The sequence below is a fragment of the Echinops telfairi genome, unplaced genomic scaffold, assembly GCF_000313985.2.
Source record: "Echinops telfairi isolate 266 unplaced genomic scaffold, ASM31398v2 ScPeMD7_2;HRSCAF=8, whole genome shotgun sequence".
NCBI lineage: Eukaryota > Metazoa > Chordata > Mammalia > Afrosoricida > Tenrecidae > Echinops > Echinops telfairi.
Window position 1 is genome coordinate 19,881,736 of NW_022103898.1, and position 21,715 is coordinate 19,903,450.

General features: G+C 49.8%; 1 protein-coding gene and 1 pseudogene across 1 annotated transcript in view; one reads left to right on the forward strand and one right to left on the reverse strand.

The window, feature by feature from the left end:
• RFX4 (regulatory factor X4) overlaps positions 1-21,715 on the reverse strand; it is a 204,625-nt gene that overhangs the window by 106,203 nt on the left and 76,707 nt on the right. The window contains exon 4 of the mRNA XM_004700730.2: positions 543-666. Within this exon, the coding sequence (XP_004700787.2) occupies positions 543-666 (124 nt within the window). The remainder of the gene's footprint in view (positions 1-542; positions 667-21,715) is intronic.
• On the forward strand, positions 8,561-9,210 carry LOC123522027 (annotated as a pseudogene).

Genomic DNA, 21,715 nt, shown 5'->3' on the forward strand with positions numbered 1-21,715 from the left:
TGGCAACCATGGGCTGCAACCAAGACGGGCCATGTTTAGTTCTGATATTCCTGGGGTTGCTATGAGCCAGAACCGACTCCACAGGACCCGCTCCCAAGTGTGCAACCCCAAGCCTCCCATCGAATGCTTCTTCACATCTGTAGGTCAACCCGTTTGCCTGTAGCAGGCAGGCTCCCTGATGTCTGTCCGTCCAAGGCTCTGTGTGAGTCTCTGTGTCAATCCATCCCCTTGAGGGGCTTCCTGTTTTCCACGGAGAAAGATGTCCTCCTCAGGAGACTTGTTCTCCTAACAGGATAACGCGCCGTGAGTTATCAGCTAGTTTGTGGGTTCACTATGTTCATGCCAGAGAAAATGAAAGCCAAGTTATGCAAATAAGACATCAGGGAGCTTCGAGGGAGACACTTCTTTGTAATGTTTCTGGGTTGTCTGACTTTGGTTACAGCCATTAAGTACTGACCTTGGCCATTCAGTGACAAAGGACCGGCCTTTCTGCATTAAGCACTAGGAGGGGATGCAGGCATGAGCCCCGAGGCTGGACTCACCTTCCCAAAGCTGGCTGCGTTGACCGGCTGGGTATCATTCTTCTCGCAGAAGTCCAGGTAATGCATGTAGAGGGCGCTCCGTGGGATGCACACCCCTTCGGCGATCTCATAGTTCTCCTCCAGCCTGGGGGGGATGGAAGGGGGGAGGAACAAATGGCCAGTGAGCAACGGCCACTGCTGGGCTACCTGCTTCCCAGTGCTCCTCCCGAGCTGTGGAACCCTTGGGAATGATGCTCTTCCTGCAGATGGGGAAACCAAGGCCCAGGGAGATGGAGCGACAGGCCCAACCTCATGTGTAGAGTTAGTAGGACAGCAGGGACCTGACCTCCCAGCGTTTATGGATTACCTTTTCAGTGCAGTGGCTTAAGCATGGGGCCACTAATCAGATGGTCAGTGGTTCGAACTCACTAGGCGATCCACAAGAGAAAGATGAGGCAGTCTGCTTCTGAACATCGACAACCTCACAAACCCCATGGGGCCGTTCCCCTGGGTCCTAGAGGTTTGTCACCTGTCCGACTTGACGCCACAGCAGTGGGGCCAGGCTCCCCTGTGCTGTCACTTGTCTGCCACATTCTGGGTGGAACCCAAATGCCCAAACCCATGCCGTGTTGTCGATCCAGACTCGTAGTAACCCTACAGGACGGAGCAGAACAACCTCGCAGGGTGTCCAAGTCTGTCATGAGATGCCATCTCGTTCTCCCACTGGGCGGCTAGTGGGTTCCAACAGCCAGCCTGGCCATTCACAACTGAGCGCTGCACCTCTGAGCCATCAGGGTACCTTCTGGGTGGAATGGGTCCCTCTCACCTTCCAAAAACTCTTCAGGGCTTCACAGGTGCCCCATTCTCCAGGCCTCAGGCCACCCACTCACTCGCGTGGCCGTTGCTTATGGCAAAGGATTTCCAGCAGAAAGGAGGCAGCAAGAGGGAAGGGGCGCCCATTCTGTGCAGAGACACTTTGGCTCCAAGGACCAGCGAGATGATCTAGGAAGACGAGGGCCCAGGAGAGGCCGCTCCTGTTGGACAGCCCCTAACACACAGACAGAGGGATCACGTACGTAAGGGAGGGTCTGGACGTCTAGAGGTGCACCTTCTCCTCTGCTGAGCTAGGATTAGACATACGTCATCCACTCCCTTCTCGTGAGTAGAGCTGAGGATTTAAGAGCCGGAACACTCTCTGCCTGGGTTCAAATCCCAGCCTGGCCATTTACGGAGTGGGTGGCTCTGGGAGAGCGACTGGGCCCGGGGCCTCCCTCTCCTTGTGCAGCTGCGGATGCTAACCGCCTCATCAGGCTGTGGTGGAAAACAGAGGAAGACGTGTGTGAGGGAACCTGCCACAGCAGCCGGAATGTGGAAAGCACCGTGGGGGATCCTCGGCCTCATCATTGCTCTTCCCTCCTCCCCATAGAACATGAAACATTCCAGGCAGCTGCCTGCCCAGACTCTGGGTGAGATGCTGGGATCGACACGGAACCAAGACCCGGTTACCCTTGACTGTGAACCGCAGCATGCAGACATTCACAGGAACCCTGCCCCCTTTATCATCATGGGCGTGCTGGGAGGTTCAACATTGTTCTGACAATAATGTTGTTGCAGACAACGGTTTGGGGATGCCTCCTTAGAGCCTGCGTCACCTGCTACCCAATAAACTCATCAGTGGGAACTATGTCTCCTTGGATCATGAACTAGACTTGAGAAAAACAACCAGGAACCAAGTGTGGAGTTCCATGTGACTGGAAGAGCCCCCTTTCCCCCTAAACCCGTGTGTGTGTGTGTGTGTGTGTGTGTGTGTGTGTGTGTGTGTGTGTGGTCAAAGACAAGACCTGCTTCTAAAGCAATGAAATGAGTATCCCCAAGCTGCTCCTTAACTCTCTCTGAGGGCACTGGCCAGAGGAACGGGTCCAGCGATGTTGTAACTAGAGTGGAATGGGGACACGGCCTCCCGAGGTGCCCACTGGAAAGCGCAGGCTAACCCTGTGGATGAATTCCACCAAGGGACGTGCTCGGGGAAATGACGAAGCCTGGCACCGAAGGGCCCCGGGTCCTCTCATCCATGGCCCCTCCTCTGGGAAGGGAAATGCTGAGTCACTCCTGATGATGATGATGTTTAGAAATATTCCAGAAAGGGGTTGATGCAATCCTTTCCAGGCAACCGTCGTCTTCGAGGCTGGGGTGCTACCTGAGTCACATGGGAATCCAGCCTGTTCCTTGGCACCCAGTAGGGTCTCAATAGGTGCTGGATAGAGGGATCATTTCAGTCATTCATTCATGTAACCACTCTCTATTGATCTCTTATTCCACTCAAGTGCTGGCGATACCATGATGAGCAAATAAACCTTGCTTGCATGTGGTGGCTAGTCCAGGGGTGGGAAGATGGATACAGACCCAGGCCCATCCTTCAGTCAGCAAACAATTGCTCAGCACCACTTCTAGAACGTATGGAAAGACTGCGGAATGACAGTGGGGTCAGGCCATGAGATGACTTACTTTCTACTGCCTGTGTCCCCAACCAACTGAGTACAACTCCAGATGGGTTCCTTTGTAGGGAAATGGTTTTCTGTTGAGACTGGGTTTCTTAGCACAGTCCTAAGCTTTGGAAATAAAAATGGTCCTGTTAGGTTAGCCTGGACCCCTGGCTTCCATCCACACGATGTCTTCTTTATGGGCAGGAGTCCGGAGCTTCTGCACACGCTGGCAGGAACTGTCGGTGTGAGACAGCTTTCACACGTTAGGGTCTCACAAACATGCTTTGTTAGCCTGGAACAACGCTGGCCCAACTGTTAAAAATTCAGGACATTTCACATAAAAATCTGGATTTCTGGCTTCTTTTGAAAAAGCTGAGATCTGGCAGCGCCAGCCCGTATTCCCGCATGACAACAATTGGCTAGAGCAGCATGTGCCCTCAAGTTGGCCCGAGTCCTCTCTCCTCCCTGTTCTTCTTCCACCCAGCCTCGTTTCTGCTCCCTGCCTGGCTCCTGTAGGCACTTGTGTTGGCATAAGATACAATCCATGCCCCAGTTCACTTTGCAGTCAGTTTGGAGAGAACAATGCACAGAAACAAGAGCCGTTCGGTACCAGACACGCCCGCCCACAGGTGCGGTTGCAGGCGGGAGAACAGAGAGTAGAGTGTGTAGGTGGGAAGGGATAATGAGGGTTCCATGGGGCAATTGGGTGTGGAACTGTTCAACAACAACGAGCCATGTGTGGAACTCTTAAGAGCCAAGCACCCCATCGCTATGACTTCCTTTGGTCTTCACACCAACCGTGGCAGTGGGTCAGACTAATAATCAGAGCCGTCTAAAAAAGCACAGTCAGATAGAGTGGGGACCCAAAACCCACCTGTAGACAACTGGACATCCCCTTACAGAAGGGTCGCAGGGAGGAGACGAGCCAGTCAGGGTGCAGCATAGCATCAATGAAACATACAACTTTCCTCTCGTTCTTAAATGCTCCCCCGCCCCACTATCATGACCCCAATTCTACCGTACAAATCTGGCTAGACCAGAGCATGTACATGGGTACAGATAAGCACTGGAAACACAGGGAATCCAGGACAGATAAACCCCTCAGGACCAATAATGAGAATAATGATACCAGGAGGGGAAGGGGAAGGTGGGGGGATATAGGGGGAACTGATCATAATGATCTACATATAACCCCTCCCAGGGGGATGGACAACAGAAAAGTGGGTGAAGGGAGACATCATTCAGTGTAAGACATGAAAAAATAATAATTTATAAATTATCAAGGATTCATGAGGGAGGAAGGGTGGGGGGAAAATGAGGAGCTGATACCAAGGGCTCAAGTAGAAAGAAAATGTTTTGAGAATGATGAGGGCAACAAATGTACTTGACACAATGGATGGATGGATGGATGGATGGATTGTGATAAGAGTTGTACGAGCCCCCAATAAATGATTTAAAAAAAATAACCACAGTCCGAAAGTCCCTGAGGAGGGAGGGTGATGAAACCGGCTTGCTTACTGGGGGCACGTCCTCAGGAAAGGGCAAGTGCCAGGCAAGGGCATCGTGTTCGGGGAAGCGTCATTGAGAACGAGGGGGACCCCCATGAGATAGATAGACAGTGGGCCCAAACTTACCAGTGGCCATAAAGATGATGACACGGGACCAGGCAGCATTCCATTCTGTTAGGTCAGGGCCCACGGGCCACTCACAACCGTGTGATGCCCATGCTCCAGCCTGGAACACTGAGGGTCATCCACATTTGTAAGTGGCCATGCAGTCAGTCAATAGAACAGTGTGTCTTCCTCCAAACCACTCTGGCATTCGGCCCCAGGGCACTGAGGGGGTCCCAGGCAAGAGGAGCAACAGGAATGGTGGATGGGCGTAGAGGCTTGGAGGTGTGAAAGGCATACCCATTGAGAAAGGACCATGCAGGGGGCTGGGGGGAATCTTCCAATGTCCCCCACAAAAACACGGCCTGATGTGAAAAGTTAGCACGCTGCACGTATCCCTGAGTTCAGGAGCTCATCTGAAAACATTACTTCCAGAAGGCAACAGTGAAGTACTCAGAGAGGCCTGAGACAGAGACAGTCCACAGCAGGGAGGCATGCACATTTCTGGGATGCTGTGGGATCCCTGGTGGTGATATCTGGCAGGCCTTGTGCTAACCACAGTTAGTGGTTCAAACCCACCAACCACTCCTCGGCAGAAAGAGGAGGCTATCAGCTGTACTAAAAGATTTACAGCCTGGGAAACTGTAAGGAGGAATCAACTCTGAGCCAGGGAGTTTGTTTGTTCTAATAATAATTCAATGACAGCGGTCATCAATATTAACATAAAGCTTAATAGCCTCTATTTACCAGCAATTGTTCACATCTGAAGGAAGGTGGCCCCAAAGGCCACAGGTCTTATTTTAGATAACTGACGACTCCATAAAATGATTTCTTTGAAAGGGGGGGGGGCAATTTTCATTTGAATGCATTTTCAAAACCAAACCAAACCAGTTGCGGGTGATACCAACTCATGGCACTGACAGGTGCTCACTCTGGTTAGTTGGAACTTGGTCCATTCCAAGCAATGCAGAGGGGGAAAATATCCCTCTTTGTTTATCTCTTGAAATACATTTCCTAAAAGTTCTTTTAGCCTGAACAATTCATAGACACATTCCACTGCGGAGCACTTCATATCCTTCAGAGTCATTTCACAGGAAGTCTACAAACCTTTCCAATGAGAGAGGAGCAATCATGCTTGGCTGCTTAAAAGACGAGGGCAGACACGTCCACACGGTTCTTTAGGTCACTCCGGCACATCTCCCGTTCGAGCACCGGCTGGCTGAGCAAATCCCACCACATAGCTGATAAGTTCATATTTCTGTAAGGATTCCTGATGGCAAAGAAGGCTACCCATCGGGCTGCTAGCAGTGAGGTCAGCAGTTTGAAACCACCAGCCACTCTTAAGAGACAGTTGAAGCTTTCTCCTCCTGCAAAGATTGACAGCCTCAGAGAACCACCGGGGGCAAGGCAATGATGGTGAACTTGGGTTGTTTCTTAATATTTGTCTAATGAATACATTAGCAAATGAGACCCGTTGGGAACCCCCAGGGTCCAGGCACGAGAGGATGGTGTGGATTGAAGATGAGTTTGTGGGGGCAGAACACTGAGATGTGGGGGTCACCTTGCCAGCTGTGAGCATGGTGAGATCAAGCAAGGCCGGATGAGGTTCTTTTTCCTCTGGGCTGGATGAGTGGATGGGAGACTCGATTCCTCCTCCGCATACGTAGTAGAAAGAGAATCATGTTATGGGGCAGCAACAATGTCTTCAAAGTCTGCAGCATGGCATGTTAAAGACTTTGAACTCTAAGGCCAATCCCTCGCTCCTTTCCCTCCTTCATTCCTTTACTTAACCCCTCTGTGCCTGTTTCTATGGATTGTTCTTGTGGTCTACTTGTTTATTAAATAAATTTAATGAAGCCAAGAGCCCAATGAGATGAAGGTTTAACGATATCCCATTTAAAAAAATAACATAGAAGCGAGAGCTACTTCAATTAGAAGGGTGTGAGTCACAGCTCACACAGGCTCAACTAATTAAGCAGTCACCTGTTGTGGTAGTTAGGGATGATGTCAACCAGACACTTCTGGCTCGGGGTGGAGTTAGAACTGTCAATCAAGTTGCAGCCTGATGACACCTCCTTGATGTCATAAGCCTTTTGTATAAGAGCAAGACGAACAGAGATAATCGCTCTCTCTTTCGCTGCCATTTCACCTTTCCTCCTCACCGGGACTTCAATGGGACTCTTGTGTCTTCCTCAAAGGGGTGGCCCCACGTGGGCTGCCCGACCCCCATGGCTGCGTTTCCGCCAACCCTGGATCCACATGACTTTGCACTCAATGGCCTGTGAGCTTCCTGCTTCCTGGCTCAGAAAACCACAGGGGGCAATGCAATGCTGGTGAATTTGGGTTGTTTCTTAATATTTGTCTAATGAATACATTGGCAAATAAGACCCATTGGGAACCTGCAGGGTCCAAATAAGACCCTGCTGCTGCGTGTGTCTGAAGAGGGACTTATGGATTAGGATCAGACGTAGGGTCTTGCGTTGGACTGGGCTGGGATGCCTTCTTGATATATCAATAACTTCATGATACAAAGTACTGTCCTACACACATAGGAGTGTCACTGGATTTGTTCCCGGGACAACCCGGCCTAACACTGGTCAATGCCTAAAAGCCCCAAACTCACTACTGCTGACATATCGTGACAGATCCACTCTGGCCTAGAGGGCGTCGAAGGCTTGTTGATCGTGACGAAAGCAGACTACGTCTTGTTCCGCTGGAGTGGCTGGTGGGCTCAAACCCCTGACCTTTGGGCTAATGGCTGAACAGTGTGACCGCTGCACCACCTGGGCTCCTTTGTCCAAGCCCAGAGCCTTCTAGAATAACTACATTCCTGTCCACGTCTTGTCCCTCTTACTGGAGAGGCTTTGCATGGAGGTATCTAGGTGGCCTATGACTACGAAGCATTTTAATAAGCCCCATGAACGAACAGATGTAATTGGCACCGAAGGGGCCACTTTGATGCCTGATGAGTTTCTACCCGAATAGCGTCATGACACCTGTCCCCAATCCTCCTTACAAAACCAGAGGGTCGGGGTGTTGTACTACACGCTCCTAATTGGAATGTCCGCTTCCCCGGCCACAGCCCAGTGGAAAGAAAGGCAGTTAATTATTTCTCTTCATATCTGATGAAATTTTCCCCTTTCCCTCATCTCTTTTAAAGGACATCATTAGCCTGACATAGGGAACAATGCTCCATTATACCTGGAGTTGTTTGGGGTTTTTTTAATGATCAAAGAAAAAAGCCCCCATTTCTTCCTTCTTCTTATCTTCTTATTTAACAGCTTGGTCCTATTTGAATTGAGCCTCTCCTTATTACGGAGAGATAATGAACTCAGTCGGCTAGCTAACAGGAGCCATTATCGGGGTTTTCCGACAACCCCTCACCAGCGTTCAGCCTGTGGCATCCGGCGGAAGCTTTCTCTCGGAGTTCTATGAGGACAAAGTGCAGACATTTCCGCACCTGACGCTGGTTTCCCCTCTGATCCCATCTGAAACCAGGGGGGGACGGGACCCTTTCTGGGCCAAGGGCCATTTGGATATTTATGACATCATTCCCAGGCCACACTGGCCAAACTTTGAATTAGCTCGCCACCAAGGTCGGTGATGGCTGTAACGACCTCTCTTTGTGAGGCGTGTGATGTCAGCTGGTATTGAGGATGGAGACCAGGGGCTGGCAGGACATTCCCTATGCCTGGCTTAAACCTCTGTCTCCTGAAATGTGCCCTCGGGCTTCCAGTTCACAGTTTCCACTGCTCAGGATGGACAGACCTGGCTAGAACAGGTTTTTCTCCTTCCATCTGACCAAAAGAAAAGACAACAGGATTTTTCCTCTTCTTTTAGGCAGTACCCTAAGTCTTTCCACGGCTCTCCTTTGGTGCTGCCACTCTCTCTGAGCTATCCAGTGGCATCCTCTTTGCTGTGGTGACCCCCAAAAGCCACCCGTGCCATGAATGAGCAAATGACCCTTCGTGCCCCACCCCCACCCCCCTCAAGGGCCACGATGGATGGATGACCCAGATGGCTTCGACTCCACAGTTCCTAGACATGGCACTGTCTGCCTCGAAAGATAAGCCATTATCTTTCGAGGCCACCAAGAGCATTTCCAACCATGTGGTCACTCTGCTCTGATGGCCAGTTGCCATCAGAGGCTCCTGGGATGGAACACTATACCTCTGGGATCTCACATCAGGCACCACCCCGTGGCCATCTGTAGGCCATACCAAGGACGCGCTGTGCGTGACCTTCTCCTTCGACAACCAGCGGGCTGTCTCTGGCTCCCGAGGTAACACCGTCAAGCTCTGGGGCGCTCTGGGTGGCTGCAAGTACACCGTCCAGGGGGAGAGCCACTCAGAATGGGTGTCGTTTGTCTATTTTTTTGCCCAACTGCAGCAAGCCCACCATGGCCTCCCGTGGCTGGGCCAAGTGGGCCAAGGGGTGGAACCTCATTGAAATTGTGAGCAGAGCCCGAAACCACATCGGCCACACAGGCTACCTGAACACGGTGAGCATCTCTCTCGATGGGCCCCTCTGTGTGCTTCCGGAGGCAAGGATGGCCAGGCCATGCTGTGGGGTCTCAGCAAAGGCGAGCACCTTTAAACCAGTGGTTCTCAACCTTCCTCATGCCGCGACCCTTTCATACAGTTCCTCATGTGGTGGTGACCACCCCCCCCAACATAAAATTATTTCCGTTGCTACTTCAACACTGTCATTTTGTTTCTCTTACGAATCATCGTGTAAATATCTGACATGCGGGATGTATTTTCATTGTTACAAATTGAACATAATTAAAGCATAGTGATTCATCACAAAAACAATATGCAAGTATACATTGTGAAATATTCCTTTCTAATGACAAATAAATGAAATTTTGTCTTGAAGCATGGTGTAGCATGAGCAGTCTTCACGCCGGGTACTCGTCGGTGGATGCATCTGCATGTGGACAGACCCGCCTGGAGATGGATAGAGGACCGGGGTCTCCATTCCTAAGACCACTGGAGGTATGTGTTTTCCGATGGTATTAGGTGACCCTTGTAAAAGGGTCGTTCGACCCCCAAAGGGGTCGGGACCCACAGGTTGAGAACTGCTGCTTTACATTCTTGCTGGAGGGGCCAACATCAACAACCTGTGCTTCAATCCCAACTACTGCTGGCTCTGTGTCACCCAGTCTCAGGATCGGGGATTTGGGAGACCACATCAGCATCCAGGAGCTGAAGCAAGAGGTTGTCAGCACCATTAGCAAGGCCCGGCCACCCCACGTGGCCATCTGGCCTCGTCTGCTAAGGACCAGACTCTGTTGCAAAGGTGGCACATGACCGACCACCAGCACTCAGTCGAAATGTCGGGCACAGCTGTTTGACATTTTTAAAACACTTGCCTTCTGGGGAAAAACAAGAAAAAAGGACATGACTCCCTTTGCCTTCTCACAAGTGTCCCATGTCCCTGATCTTGGCATCCAGTCGCCCCACTATGTACTTGAGTGGTTTTTGAACCCCCTGCAGTTCATTTTCAGGGTTTCCTCACCCGACACATATTCTTCTCCCTGGTCCACTTGACTGCTGACGGCTCTGCAAGCAGAGGTAGCCGCATTCCACCTCCACAAAGGTCCCGTGAGCCCATCGTGGGAGCTGCCGTCCTCCGCCGTGCCTCCGTCTCTGTGGCTCAACTCAAATCTCTTCCATCACACGGTGTTTCAGTCCCATCCAGCCCCGTCTGCTCACCACGTCTTCACCATGTCTTCCTCCACGGGCTCAACCTCACAGCAGCGGTGGTGGAGGAGGGGCAGCACCGGGCAGTGTGTCCTTCTGTTGTGTGTATGGGTCTCCATGAGCCAGAACCAACCAGATGGCACCTAACCACCACAGCCGCAGCCTCCATGGGGCAGACAGCGCTGCATATAGTCCTGAAGCACCTGACTCAGGGGTAGGGCTCATCCTTGCCTTTTCCACTTGTGAGCAATGTAATCTGGGACAAGCTATTGGAACTCTAACTCGCCCTGCCTGCATCTGTGTACCAGAGGAAACACTACCCACCTCCCAAGGTTGCTTGGGAACGCCAAAACCAAACCAGAAAAATCAAACTCAGTACTCTCAAGTCAATTCTGACTCACAGCAAGCAACCCGATAAGGCAGGGGAGAACTTTAAACCTTTGGGTTTCTGAGGTTAAAAATCTTTTCTTTTTTTTTTTTTAAACAGAAGCAGACAACCTCATTCTTCTCCCACAGAGTGGTCAGTGGGCTCAAACTGCTGACCTTGCAGTTATCAGCCCAACAAGCAATCGACTACCCCACCAGGGCCCAGCTGTGAGGACTAAACAAGAGTAAATGCAAAGCCCTCCCAACTCTAGCTGCATGTGCTGAACGCTCAGTAAGTGGTGATTGTTCGTATTATAGGAGGCCTGGGGGTGCTGTGTTTAAAGTGTATGGCTGCTCACCAAAAGGCGGGGTTCAAACCCACCAGAGCCTCCATGGGGGATTATGCTTGGCAATCTGCTTTTAAAGACACTTCAATTGAGGAAATCTGACTGGCAGTGCCACGCTGTCATAGGAGGTTGCTAAAAGTCAGAAGCAACTGGATGGTACACAATTAGCATTATTCGATGTTTGTATAAAATATTGAGGTGATGTTTAATATCTTAGACCAAAAGTCTTTTGAAGACAGTAACCAAATCCAGTTCTGCTGGCGTGAGCACGGTCCTTAGATCTGTGTCCTCAACCCTGTGCATAAACCCTGCAGAAGCCAGGAGGCAGAGAAGAGGAGTTGGGGGGAGGGGAGCAAGTTAGCTTTTGCACTCAGGTCAGGGTTTCGGGGTTTGTTTTTAACCCTACATTCCGTGTGGTCAAAGGACAATTCTGGTTAATGTTAACCAGTCAGATAGGAATTGCTTCTAGAGTCCCAGTGCCGACCTACACAAGCTAATTCCAAACAAAGGCTGTTTAGACTTGTCTTGGCAATCAGTGGATGGCTTCGGACAAGTCTCCTCAGGAATACACCTGTCTCAGTCTTGGCGGGGTGCCTTCAAATGAAAGGATCCTTTTTCTGCCATGGGCAGCGGTGGACAGATAGGTGGGAGAGGATTTTGAAATCGGGGTTAATATGAAATTTTTGACAACACGCCAATGGACATCTTCCCAAATCATTGAAGCTTTTGCAGCATGTTTACAGGGATGCAGCTCCACACAGAATGTCAGTTTTTGGAGGGATCAAGCATTTTAAGGAAGCTGGGGACAACCTCAGATAGATGAATCTGAGGCAGAGAGGTCATCTCAGAAGGTTATGTTGACTTTTGGAGGGACTCTAAGGGGGTCTGCGGTAGTTATGTAATCTGTTGTCAATTGGAGAGGATTAAGAATGAAGGGGTGGAGCCGAGCCTGTCAATCAGGTCACAGCTTGATGACCTCATTTGGAGGTGCCAAGGAGATAAATAGCACGCTGGAGGTAGGACGCAGGTGGACTCCCTGGGAGACATTGCAGCTGACAAGACACATGGAGCTAGGCTACTGCCCTGAACTGGAGGATCCACGTGGAGACCCCTGCCAGTACGGAGATGCTTATAATGCCACACCACTGGATCCACAAGACTTCCCACCCACTGGCCTGTGATCTTCCTGCATTTGTCATCATTGCATGCATTTCATGAGTCTGAAGAGGACTTTACAGATTGGGTATCAGACATATGGGCTAATATCGGACTTATGGACTTGATCTGGACTGGGCTGGGATGTTTTCTTAAGGTACAATTACTCTTTATATAAAGCTCTTTCTTTTACACATATGAGTGTCTATAAAATTGTTTCTCTAGTCTACCCAGACTAACACATGGTCTGTGTTGGGCTGGGTGGCCTAGAGAAACAAAGCCAGTGCCGCTCTCCTACGTATAAGATGGAGCTTTATATCAAGAGGTAGTTATATATCAAGAAGGCATTTTAGCTCAGTCCATCTCAAGTCGATATAGCCGATGCTGGTCCATAAGTCCCTCTTCAGACTCACTTGGCTCCAGGCTGGTGATGCAGAAAAGGGAGGCAGGAAGCTCACAGGCTGGTGGGTGCAGTCACATGGATCCAAGGTCAATGGAAACAGGGCAGGGTACTGCCAACTCTCAAGCCCACCTAGGGCGGTAGACGCAGGCAGAGTTCCAGCAGGCAAGGAAGGCAGTGTGGCAGAGAGAGAGAGAGTCTCTGATTGCCCTGCTCTTATACGAAAGGCTTGTGATATCAAGGAGGCGTCATCAGGCTGCGACCTGAGTGACAGGTTTGACTCCACCACTAGCCAGGAGTCAGTGTCTAGTTGGCATAAACCCTCTCACAGGATCCTCTTCATAGATTTTTCCAAGGACACAAAGAGGTCATAGGGGCTTCTTAGGAAGAAGGTTTCCGAAAATTAAAAACTGCACTGGTGAGGAAAAGTCCAGGAACGTTTCACCCAGGAATTTTTTCCCATCACAACAATGCACCTGCCCATTATTCAATGCTAGCAAGGGCCGTCCAACGAGCATTTCATTGGGAAACCTTACCCATCCACCACACAGCCCTGATCTTGCCCCTTCTGATTTCCTCCTGTTCCTCAACACAAACGACGTGGAAAGGGGGCATGATTGGCGTCCTTGGAGGATGCCCCGACTTCCACCTAGATGTGGTGCAAATGCAAGAGCGGAGGACCCTTCAAGGAAGGCCTACACAGACAGAGACACCGCCTTCAGAACTGTACGGACCCAGGTGGAGGATAGGTGCGTACACATTTTGATATTTTCATTTCATAACACTTTCTGTGATTTTTTTGGTAGCAAAACTTTTTTCAAAATTAACCGTTTTATTGGGAGGCTCTTACAAATATTATAAGAACCCATCATTCAGTAGTATTAAGCACACATGTTGCCATCAACATTTCTAAAACAATTTCTTTCTACTTCAGTCCTTGGTATCAGTTCCTCTTTTTTACCCCCTCCCACCCTCATGAATCCTTTATCAATGATATATTATTATTGTTATTTTGTCTTACACTGTCTGTTGTCTCCCTTCACGCACCTTTCTATTATTCATCCCCGTGGGGTGGGGGGTTATCTATCCAACCTTGTGATGGGTTCCTCCCTTTTCCCCCTCCTCCCCCACCCCTACCATCCCCCTACCCTCATGATATTGCTACTCCCACTACTGTTCCAGAGGGTCTTATCTGTCCTAAATTCCATGTGCTGAGAGTGCTTATCTGTACCAGTCTGTGTACTCCGTTCTAGCCGGAAACAATTGAGTAAGATAGAATTGAGTCGTGGTAGTGGGGGGTGGGGGGCAGGGGTAGAAGCATTCAGGAACTAGAGGAATAACGTGTGTTTCATCAGTGGGTATCAAAACTATTTGACTCACCCTTGGGTTTCACTTATATTTTCAAGTACCTGCTTTGTACCTGGATGTTTGTAGTGGGTACACATTGGGCTGATAACCGAAAGGTCAGCAGTTCAAAACCACCAGACACGCCACAGGAGTAGAAAGAGGGCTTTCTACTACCTTAAAGGGTTGTAGTCTTGGAAACTCAGTTCTGCACTGGCCCATAGGGGCGCTAGGAGTTGGCATTGACTCGATGGTAGTGAGTCTTTTGAGTTTACCTCCAACAAGGTGGGTAATTTTATCCCCATGAAATGAAAGGGCAGGGCAGCAAAGTGACTTGCCCACAGTCATTTGGCCGGGAGAAGCCAGGCTTGGAGCAGAAACCCGGGTATGATACTTTAGAAGTTCTTCCTGTGTGCTGGGGACTGACGTCCACCAAGCCAATCAGTCAGCATCCATTTGTTGCACACCTACTATGTGACAAAGGGCCCTGGTGGTGCAGTAGTTAAAGGTTAGTGGTTCAAACCTACCAACTGCTCCTCATAGGGGAAAAAAGTGGCAATCTGTTTCTGTGAAAGTGCACAGCATTGGAAACCCTATGGGGCAGGTCTACTCTGTCCTGTAGAGTTCGCCATGAGTCCGAATCGACCACACGGCAGTGGGTTTGCTTTGGTGTGGTATGCAAGGCACTGCGGAACTCAGTGTCAATCAGGGAGGCGGAATCCCTATCCTGACTTTCAATTCATCAGCAATTTGCCAGAATGAACTAAGGAGAGAATGTCACTGTGGCAGTTACATGATTTCCTGTCAACTTGAGTGAAGGGGTGGAGTCTAGCCTGTCAATCAGGTCATAGCCTATGAGGCTTCTGTGTGGGCATGGCCTTCTCCTGAGGATTCTGGGAACTCCTGTCTTCTTCCCTGGAGGTGGGAGACACTCTCTGCTTCACATTCCTGTTAACAAGCCACTTGGAGACACATTGATGCAGCCAGAGCCCTGGAGCTAGAGGAGGCACGTGGAGCTCCATGCCAGTCCTGAGGTGTTTCCACTGCCACCAGATCCACAAGACTTTCCACCCACTGGCCTGTGATATTCCTGTATTTGCCATCAGAGTATGTGTTGCATGAGTCTGAAGAGGACTTTATAGACTGGTATAAGACATAGGGGCTAATATCGGGCTTATGGACTTGATCTGGACTGGGCAGGGATGTTTTCTCAATACTCAATTGCTCTTTTATATACAGCTCTTAATTAAGCATAGATGAGTGTCTATGAATTTGTTTCTCTAGTCCATCTGGACTAACACAGCCACCAAGCAGTCAATTAAGTTCAAAGGGGTGGGGTTTGGCTCGTGGGGGCTTTGGTTAGGCCTGAGGCTGATTCTATAAAAGACCAAAGCAAAACAAATCCCAACCAACGGTCAAGAATGATCCATTTCTTAAACAACAGCACCAGCCACAGTCAGGGCCATTGTTTGCTGCTGGGTGGGTGGACAATGCAGTCAGAGGCCTTTCTCCCAGAGTTCCCACTGCCTCTTTGGTGAGCTCTCTGGGGAAGCACTGAGTTTTCTTTTCCTTGGATAGAATGGCCTGTGATCCTCTGTGCTGTTCAGTGACTGGCCTTGGTTTCCACCTCTTTACACAGGGTACCCGTGCCTTGCTCTGCAGGGTTTTCTCAGGGATCAAATGAGGTGAAGTGACTGGGGACAAGGCTGGCACAAGGTCAACGTTTGTTGGACATGTTGGTACCTTTGGCCATCCCAAGCCCTTTTGAATGCTGAACGATAGATGGAAGCAGGGGTTGGTTTCTGTGGTTGGCATGGTGGGATTCATCCAGAACACACAGCTAACAAATCCATAATCCTCCTGTTTGACCTACAAGCTACCAAAGAGCATCCCAGAAGGGTCTGGGCTCAGCCAGACTTTAGAATCCCTCTGCTCCAATTTTGGTTCATCAACTCCATTTTACTGGATGAAAATACTGTGTAGAATAGCAGAACCTCAAAGGGCACGTTCCGCGGGGCGCAGGTGAGGGGCTGGCCACCCAGAGCTCTGATGGCAGTTGACACACTTTGGAGAGCAGTTAACCAGGCCTCATCACAGGCCACGCTGCTGCAAATCTGGGCAAAGCTGCCGCCCCAGGCCTCATGAGAATGTTGAAAAGAAGGGTGTTACTTTGACGACGACGAAGGTGTGCCTGACCCAAGCCGTGGCATTTTCCATTGTCCCATATGTGGCATTTTCCATCGCCCCATATGTGGCATTTTCCATCGCCCCATACGCACGCACGCGAAAGCTGGGCATTGAATAAGGAAGCCCGGAGAAGAGCGGAGGCCTTGGAGGGGACCGTTGAAAGCACCACAGACTGCCGGAAGGACAAACAAATCCGTCTTGGAAGAAGGACAGTCAGAGTGCCCCGTAGAGGCAAGGAAGGCAAGCTTTCCTCTTCCGTACTTCAGACATGTCAGGAGAGGCCAGTCCCTGGAAACGGACATCATGCGTGGTCAAGTGGTCGGGCAGCGAACGAGAGGAAGGCCCCCAAAGAGAGAGACTGACACAGTGGCTGCCACGGTGGTCTCAAGCATCAAAACCAATGTGAGGATGGCGCTGGCGGGGCAGTGTTTCCCTCGGTGGGGCGTAGCGCCGCTGTGGGGCTGAGTGGACTTGATGGCTCCTAACAACATCACAGGCCATCTTGCTCTGTCTTCCGGTCCCAGCCACTCCCTGCTCTGGAGTCGTCCCTGCGCCCAGGTCTGCGGGGAACATCTTCCCACGCGCCCCTTGTACAGCGGTGGGAGAGTGCTCTCTGCAGGTATCAAGGGGTGAACTTGAAAACCCACCCCTTCAAACAGCTTAACCATTTTATATCCTGGTCCTACCACAAAATCCTTTTTTAAAAAAAGAAGAAGAAGATGAACCTAGCTCAAGTACTTAGCACCTCGTTCTCTGCGACATTTAGATCCCACAGATTGTCTTTAATCTGCTTCACGGCCCATCTGTCGAGTCTGTGGGTGGTGTAAATGGTTAAGCGCTGAACTCCTAACTGAAAGGTTGACAGTTCAAACCCACCCAGAAGCACCTCCCGAGGAAAGGCTGGACATCCACACCCAGGAGATCACAGCCTTGAACATCCTCTGGGGTCTTTCCCCTCGGCGTTGCCACGACTCGGCATTGACTTCATGGCAACGAAGGACAACACACGTGCCGCACGCTGTGGTTTCATTGCTCTCACTGCACGTCTGCAGCCAGGGGCGTGCCCAGGGCGTGTCTGGAATCTTTGGTTATCTGCGCGAAGACTGTTCAACTACCCTTTTTTTAAAGCCTTGAGGGCAAACCCACGGCATTATCAAGGCGCATTGCATTGCATCACTACAGAATAAACAATCAAGTCAGAAACAGGAACGGAAACTCACAGAGCCAACGAGTTTTTTCTAGAAGCTGGAACCTCGTGTGAAATGACAACATACGTTGAGGGCTTCCAAAAGCTCACTGAAGAACTGCCAGATCTTGTCACTGCATTTCCCGCCTTTAGAACGGTGCCACGCCCCACTTTCAACCCAGAGCCTCCAAGAACATTTTGAAGAGGAGAATCATGTTTACTTTGCTTCTTAGTAACTTAAAAGTACGGAAAGCTGGTTGGTTTTCGTTGAATTCTGTCCCCCCACGTGTAGGTTTGTGAATTCTAAACCCTGTAACCTGTGCTACGACCCTATTTGGGAATGGCTTGTCTTTGTTATGTTAATGAGACAGGACTCACTAAACACAGGTGTGTTTTAAAAGGCCATCTCTTTTGCGATATAAAAGTGATTAAACACGCAAGCAGAGGTGGTGAGGCCACGTGCTGACTGCGTGAAGGCTGTGAAGGAGAGCAGCTCAGAGAGACAAGGGCCTCCTCCAGAGCCGACAGAGGGAAAGCCTTCTCCGTGGGCCCTCACTCTATCTTCAGACTTCTAGCCTCCTGAAATATGAAGGCACAATATCTGTTTTCAACGCCCCGCAATGGTGGTATTTCTATCATGCAACACAAAATAATGAGGACACAGATCATCTACCTAAGCCCTTGTTTCATTTTATCTTTCTTTTTGAAGGAATGAAGACGATCCCTCAAGAAAACGACAATGTTGACTTTTTCTCTTTGGGAGACGCGAGGAGAACCCTCGTTGCAAGCTGGGCTGCTAACCACAAGATCAGCTGTTTGAACCAACCAGCCACTCCAAGGGAGAACGATGAGGCGTTCTGCTCCCAGAGAGAATTGTAGTCTTGGAAACTCACAGGGGCAGTTGTACTCTGCCCTAAAGGGTTGCTATGCGTCTGCTTTAACGAGATGGCAGGAAGTGAGTGAGTGAAAGACTTACAGATTTTCAGCCGTAGGAATCTTGTATGTTAACTGCTGTTAGGGGCTATTGAGTTGGATCCAACTTGCAGTGAAACAGAAGACCCTTGACATGATGGATTGGCACCGTGGCTGCAACAAGGAGTGCCAACACAACTATGGGTCGGAAACTTTACATGGTGTTAGGTGCTATCAAGCTGATGCCGACTCATAGCGACCCGATGTCAGAACAGACACAGGTGGGTCCTGAGCCATCGTCACAGAGGATCTGATGTCTGAGCCCACGGCCGCAGCCACTGTGTCAATCCCTCTTGGCAAGGACTGTCCTCTGTTTCATTGCCCCCCTACTTTACCAAGCATGGTGAAACCTTCTGTAGGGGCGCTAGAAGTCAGAATCGACAGGATGGTGATGGGTTGATATTTTTTGTTTGTGTAGTCTTGGGGGTCCTTGGGGGAGGAAAGAGCTGGGAAGGAAACCTCTCCACTGCAGCGGCTCACAGGAGCACAGGGAAGAAGGGAGGGGTCTGGGGAGGGGGGAGGGGACCTGGAGGGATGCCTGGGCTGGCTGCAAGGAGGCCAGGATGATGGAGCCGGCTGCTTTCCCTGTCGAGAGTCTCTGTGTGAATAGAGGGTTTTGTGTGGCCGGGATTCCAGCAGTGCTCACCATGCCCAGCAAGTTGGGATTTACGCACCCTCGTGACCACCGATGCTGGAAAGTGTTTGGCAGAAGGCATTGGACAATATTTGCCTGTTTTCTGCTGGGAGCTGCCTCTGGATCACGTGGCCCCAGTTATTTTGGGCTTCTTGGCCGGCTGTGTTATTTGTACTTAGAGCGGGGATGGTCTCCAGGGGTGTGTGGAGGGGGGCTAGTGATGAGAAGAGGAGGATGGAGGAACGAGAGGCTCCTAACCCGATTCAGAACAATCAGCCAACACAGACAGCCTCAGAGAGCTCAGCCCCATGGAGGCCAGCACTTTGGAGATGAGCTCAGCACCTGGTCCTGGGCCTTGCCTGCCCACCCACCGTCCCGTGGGCCTTGTGCACTGGCCGCTGGGGGCAGGGGACAATGAGAGCACATGTCTCAGAGCATGAGAGGCTACGCTGTGTGACTAGGTTCCAAATTGAAAAACAACTTTTCTTTTGTAAATGTGTAAAATGGCAAAGCCATTGGAGTGGGCGATTCTGCCATTCCAAGAACACATCAGTGTGAGTACCACGATTCCACCTCTCAGTAGCCACCCGGGAAGCACCCCCATCTGTGGGCAAGGGGCCCTGGTAGAAAGGCAAAAGCAAGGTTCAGACACAGCCCAAATGCCCACCCAGAAAGAAAAGGCCAAGTAAGTGCCTCTGGTATCTTAAGTGGAGGACTGCGCAGGGGTTCAAACCATTTGATACATTTTGCACTCATGTGGGTGTGGCTTCCGGACAGTTTGCTGAGGAAGAGAGTGAGCTGTGGATCAATACTGTACGGCAGGAATCATCTGGATCGCATGGTACATTTGTATTATTGATAAAGGAGAAAATACTAAGTTTAGAAAAATAGCGTTTAGAAACTTCTTCCCATGCATGTCAGTGCTTGGGAACAATTGAAATCTCTATCTAGGGGCTCTTCATGTATATTATATCTATACACTAATGTATATTATATCTCTACCCTAATGTATATTATATCTCTACACTAAGAGGCCTCAAAGAGTTTGTGAACATTTTTCATTCAGCTTTTCCACAAACTTTTTGAAGCCCATAAGCCATTGCTGTCATGTCGATTTTGACTGAAAGCAACCCTAAAGTGCAGAGTGTAACTGGTCCCGGGGGATTTCCAAAGCCGTCAATCTTGACAGAGGCAGGCTGCCACACCTTTCTCCTGCAGAGCAGCAGGTGGGTTTGAACCACTGCCTTTCAGTTAACAGGAGAGTGCTTAACCAGGGTCCCGTTTACCTGCCGACATACTCTAGATGGCCGTATGACTACGTCTATCCATCTGGAAGTGTATGTGCACAGAAAGGGCCAGATACGGGGTTGCTTCTGAGGAAGGGGCAGGAAACCTTGATGAGGGATACACGTTAGCCTTCTGTATAATATGTTCCTTTTTTATTAAAAGAAATTCATTATGGGTGGAAAGAACACGGTGCATATGTACTCGTTGAATTGACGTACACCTAGCTTTCTCTAAAAGGTTACCCAAATAAAAAGAAGAAAGTTCAACCCGGGCAAAGGGAGACTGAACAAGTATTCAAGATCAAGTCTGGCTTTGAGCTCCCTGGCAACGGAGAAACCCCCTGTGAATCGCATTACTCTTCATTGTGAAAGGCAGGGCTCATCTCGTTCCTTTGCAAGTCAGAGCATGTTTACACTGAAGCCGTAGTAATAACAAGTCTACTCTCAAGGACCCTTTACATGGGAGCGTGGCATAGGGGTTATGGGCTGGGTTGCTAACCACAAGGTCGGTAGTTTGAAACCACCAGTCACTCCTGGGCTGTAAAGAGTTACCATCTCAACAATCACTTCCTGCAACACAGCTCTACAGGCCCACCTGAAGAGATCGCTGAAGACAGGGGTGGTATAGCAAAGTGGGCTGAAGAGCTCAGATGGAACCCAACGGTCAGGAAGAATAGCACCTAGGCTCCTAAAGGCTCCTCTTGAAACCAGCAGCAACCTAAGAGAGGTGTCGATTAAGTCCACATGGAAGAAGCACACCAACCTGTGTGATCCAAGGATTGTAAATAACAAAATCCAAATCTGAAGGAGGGAAGGGTATCAGAGCTCAAATTCTGAGCACCGATTTGCAGAAGGCTGCAGATGTCAGTGGAAATCCCAAGTCCATGTGCAAGGTCCCCACATAGATTAAGCCTCTTGTGAACGCCCTCTGATCCTAGTCCAGGGATGTGAGTAGCCTTGCTCTCAGACAGAGAGCACTGTAAAGTCGATTGTAGCAAAAGCCGATAGTTAACATGTAACACCTTATCATTTGATCTCCCTTTTGACCCATGTTAAAGTTGCTGCCATTTTTAATACTTTTCTATTGAGGTTTTCCTCTGTTTTGTTGTTATTGTTTGTTTTGGCTTGTTGCTTGTTTGTGTTTTGTATGATTTTCTGTATACAAAATCCAGGGTGGGTAAATATATAGAGGCAGTCATTGGACTAATAATTCCCTAGGGACATGGATGGGGATGTCTGGAGGTGGGAGTGGGTCTCTAACAACGATGGCTACCAAAAAGAAGAAAATGCTCTAAATTTAATGGTGGTGATGACTGCACAAGTGTTCTTCAAATGATCAAACTATTAAATTATATGCTATATCAATTATGCTCCCATAAAACTATTAATAGAAAGCATGGCTGTCTCAGAAATGCACCCAGGCATTTCCTATATGGTCGCTATGAGCCCACATGGACTCAGAGGCAGTGAGCTTGGGCCTTTGGTTTGTTTGTTTGTGTAAGTCACACATCCTCCATCA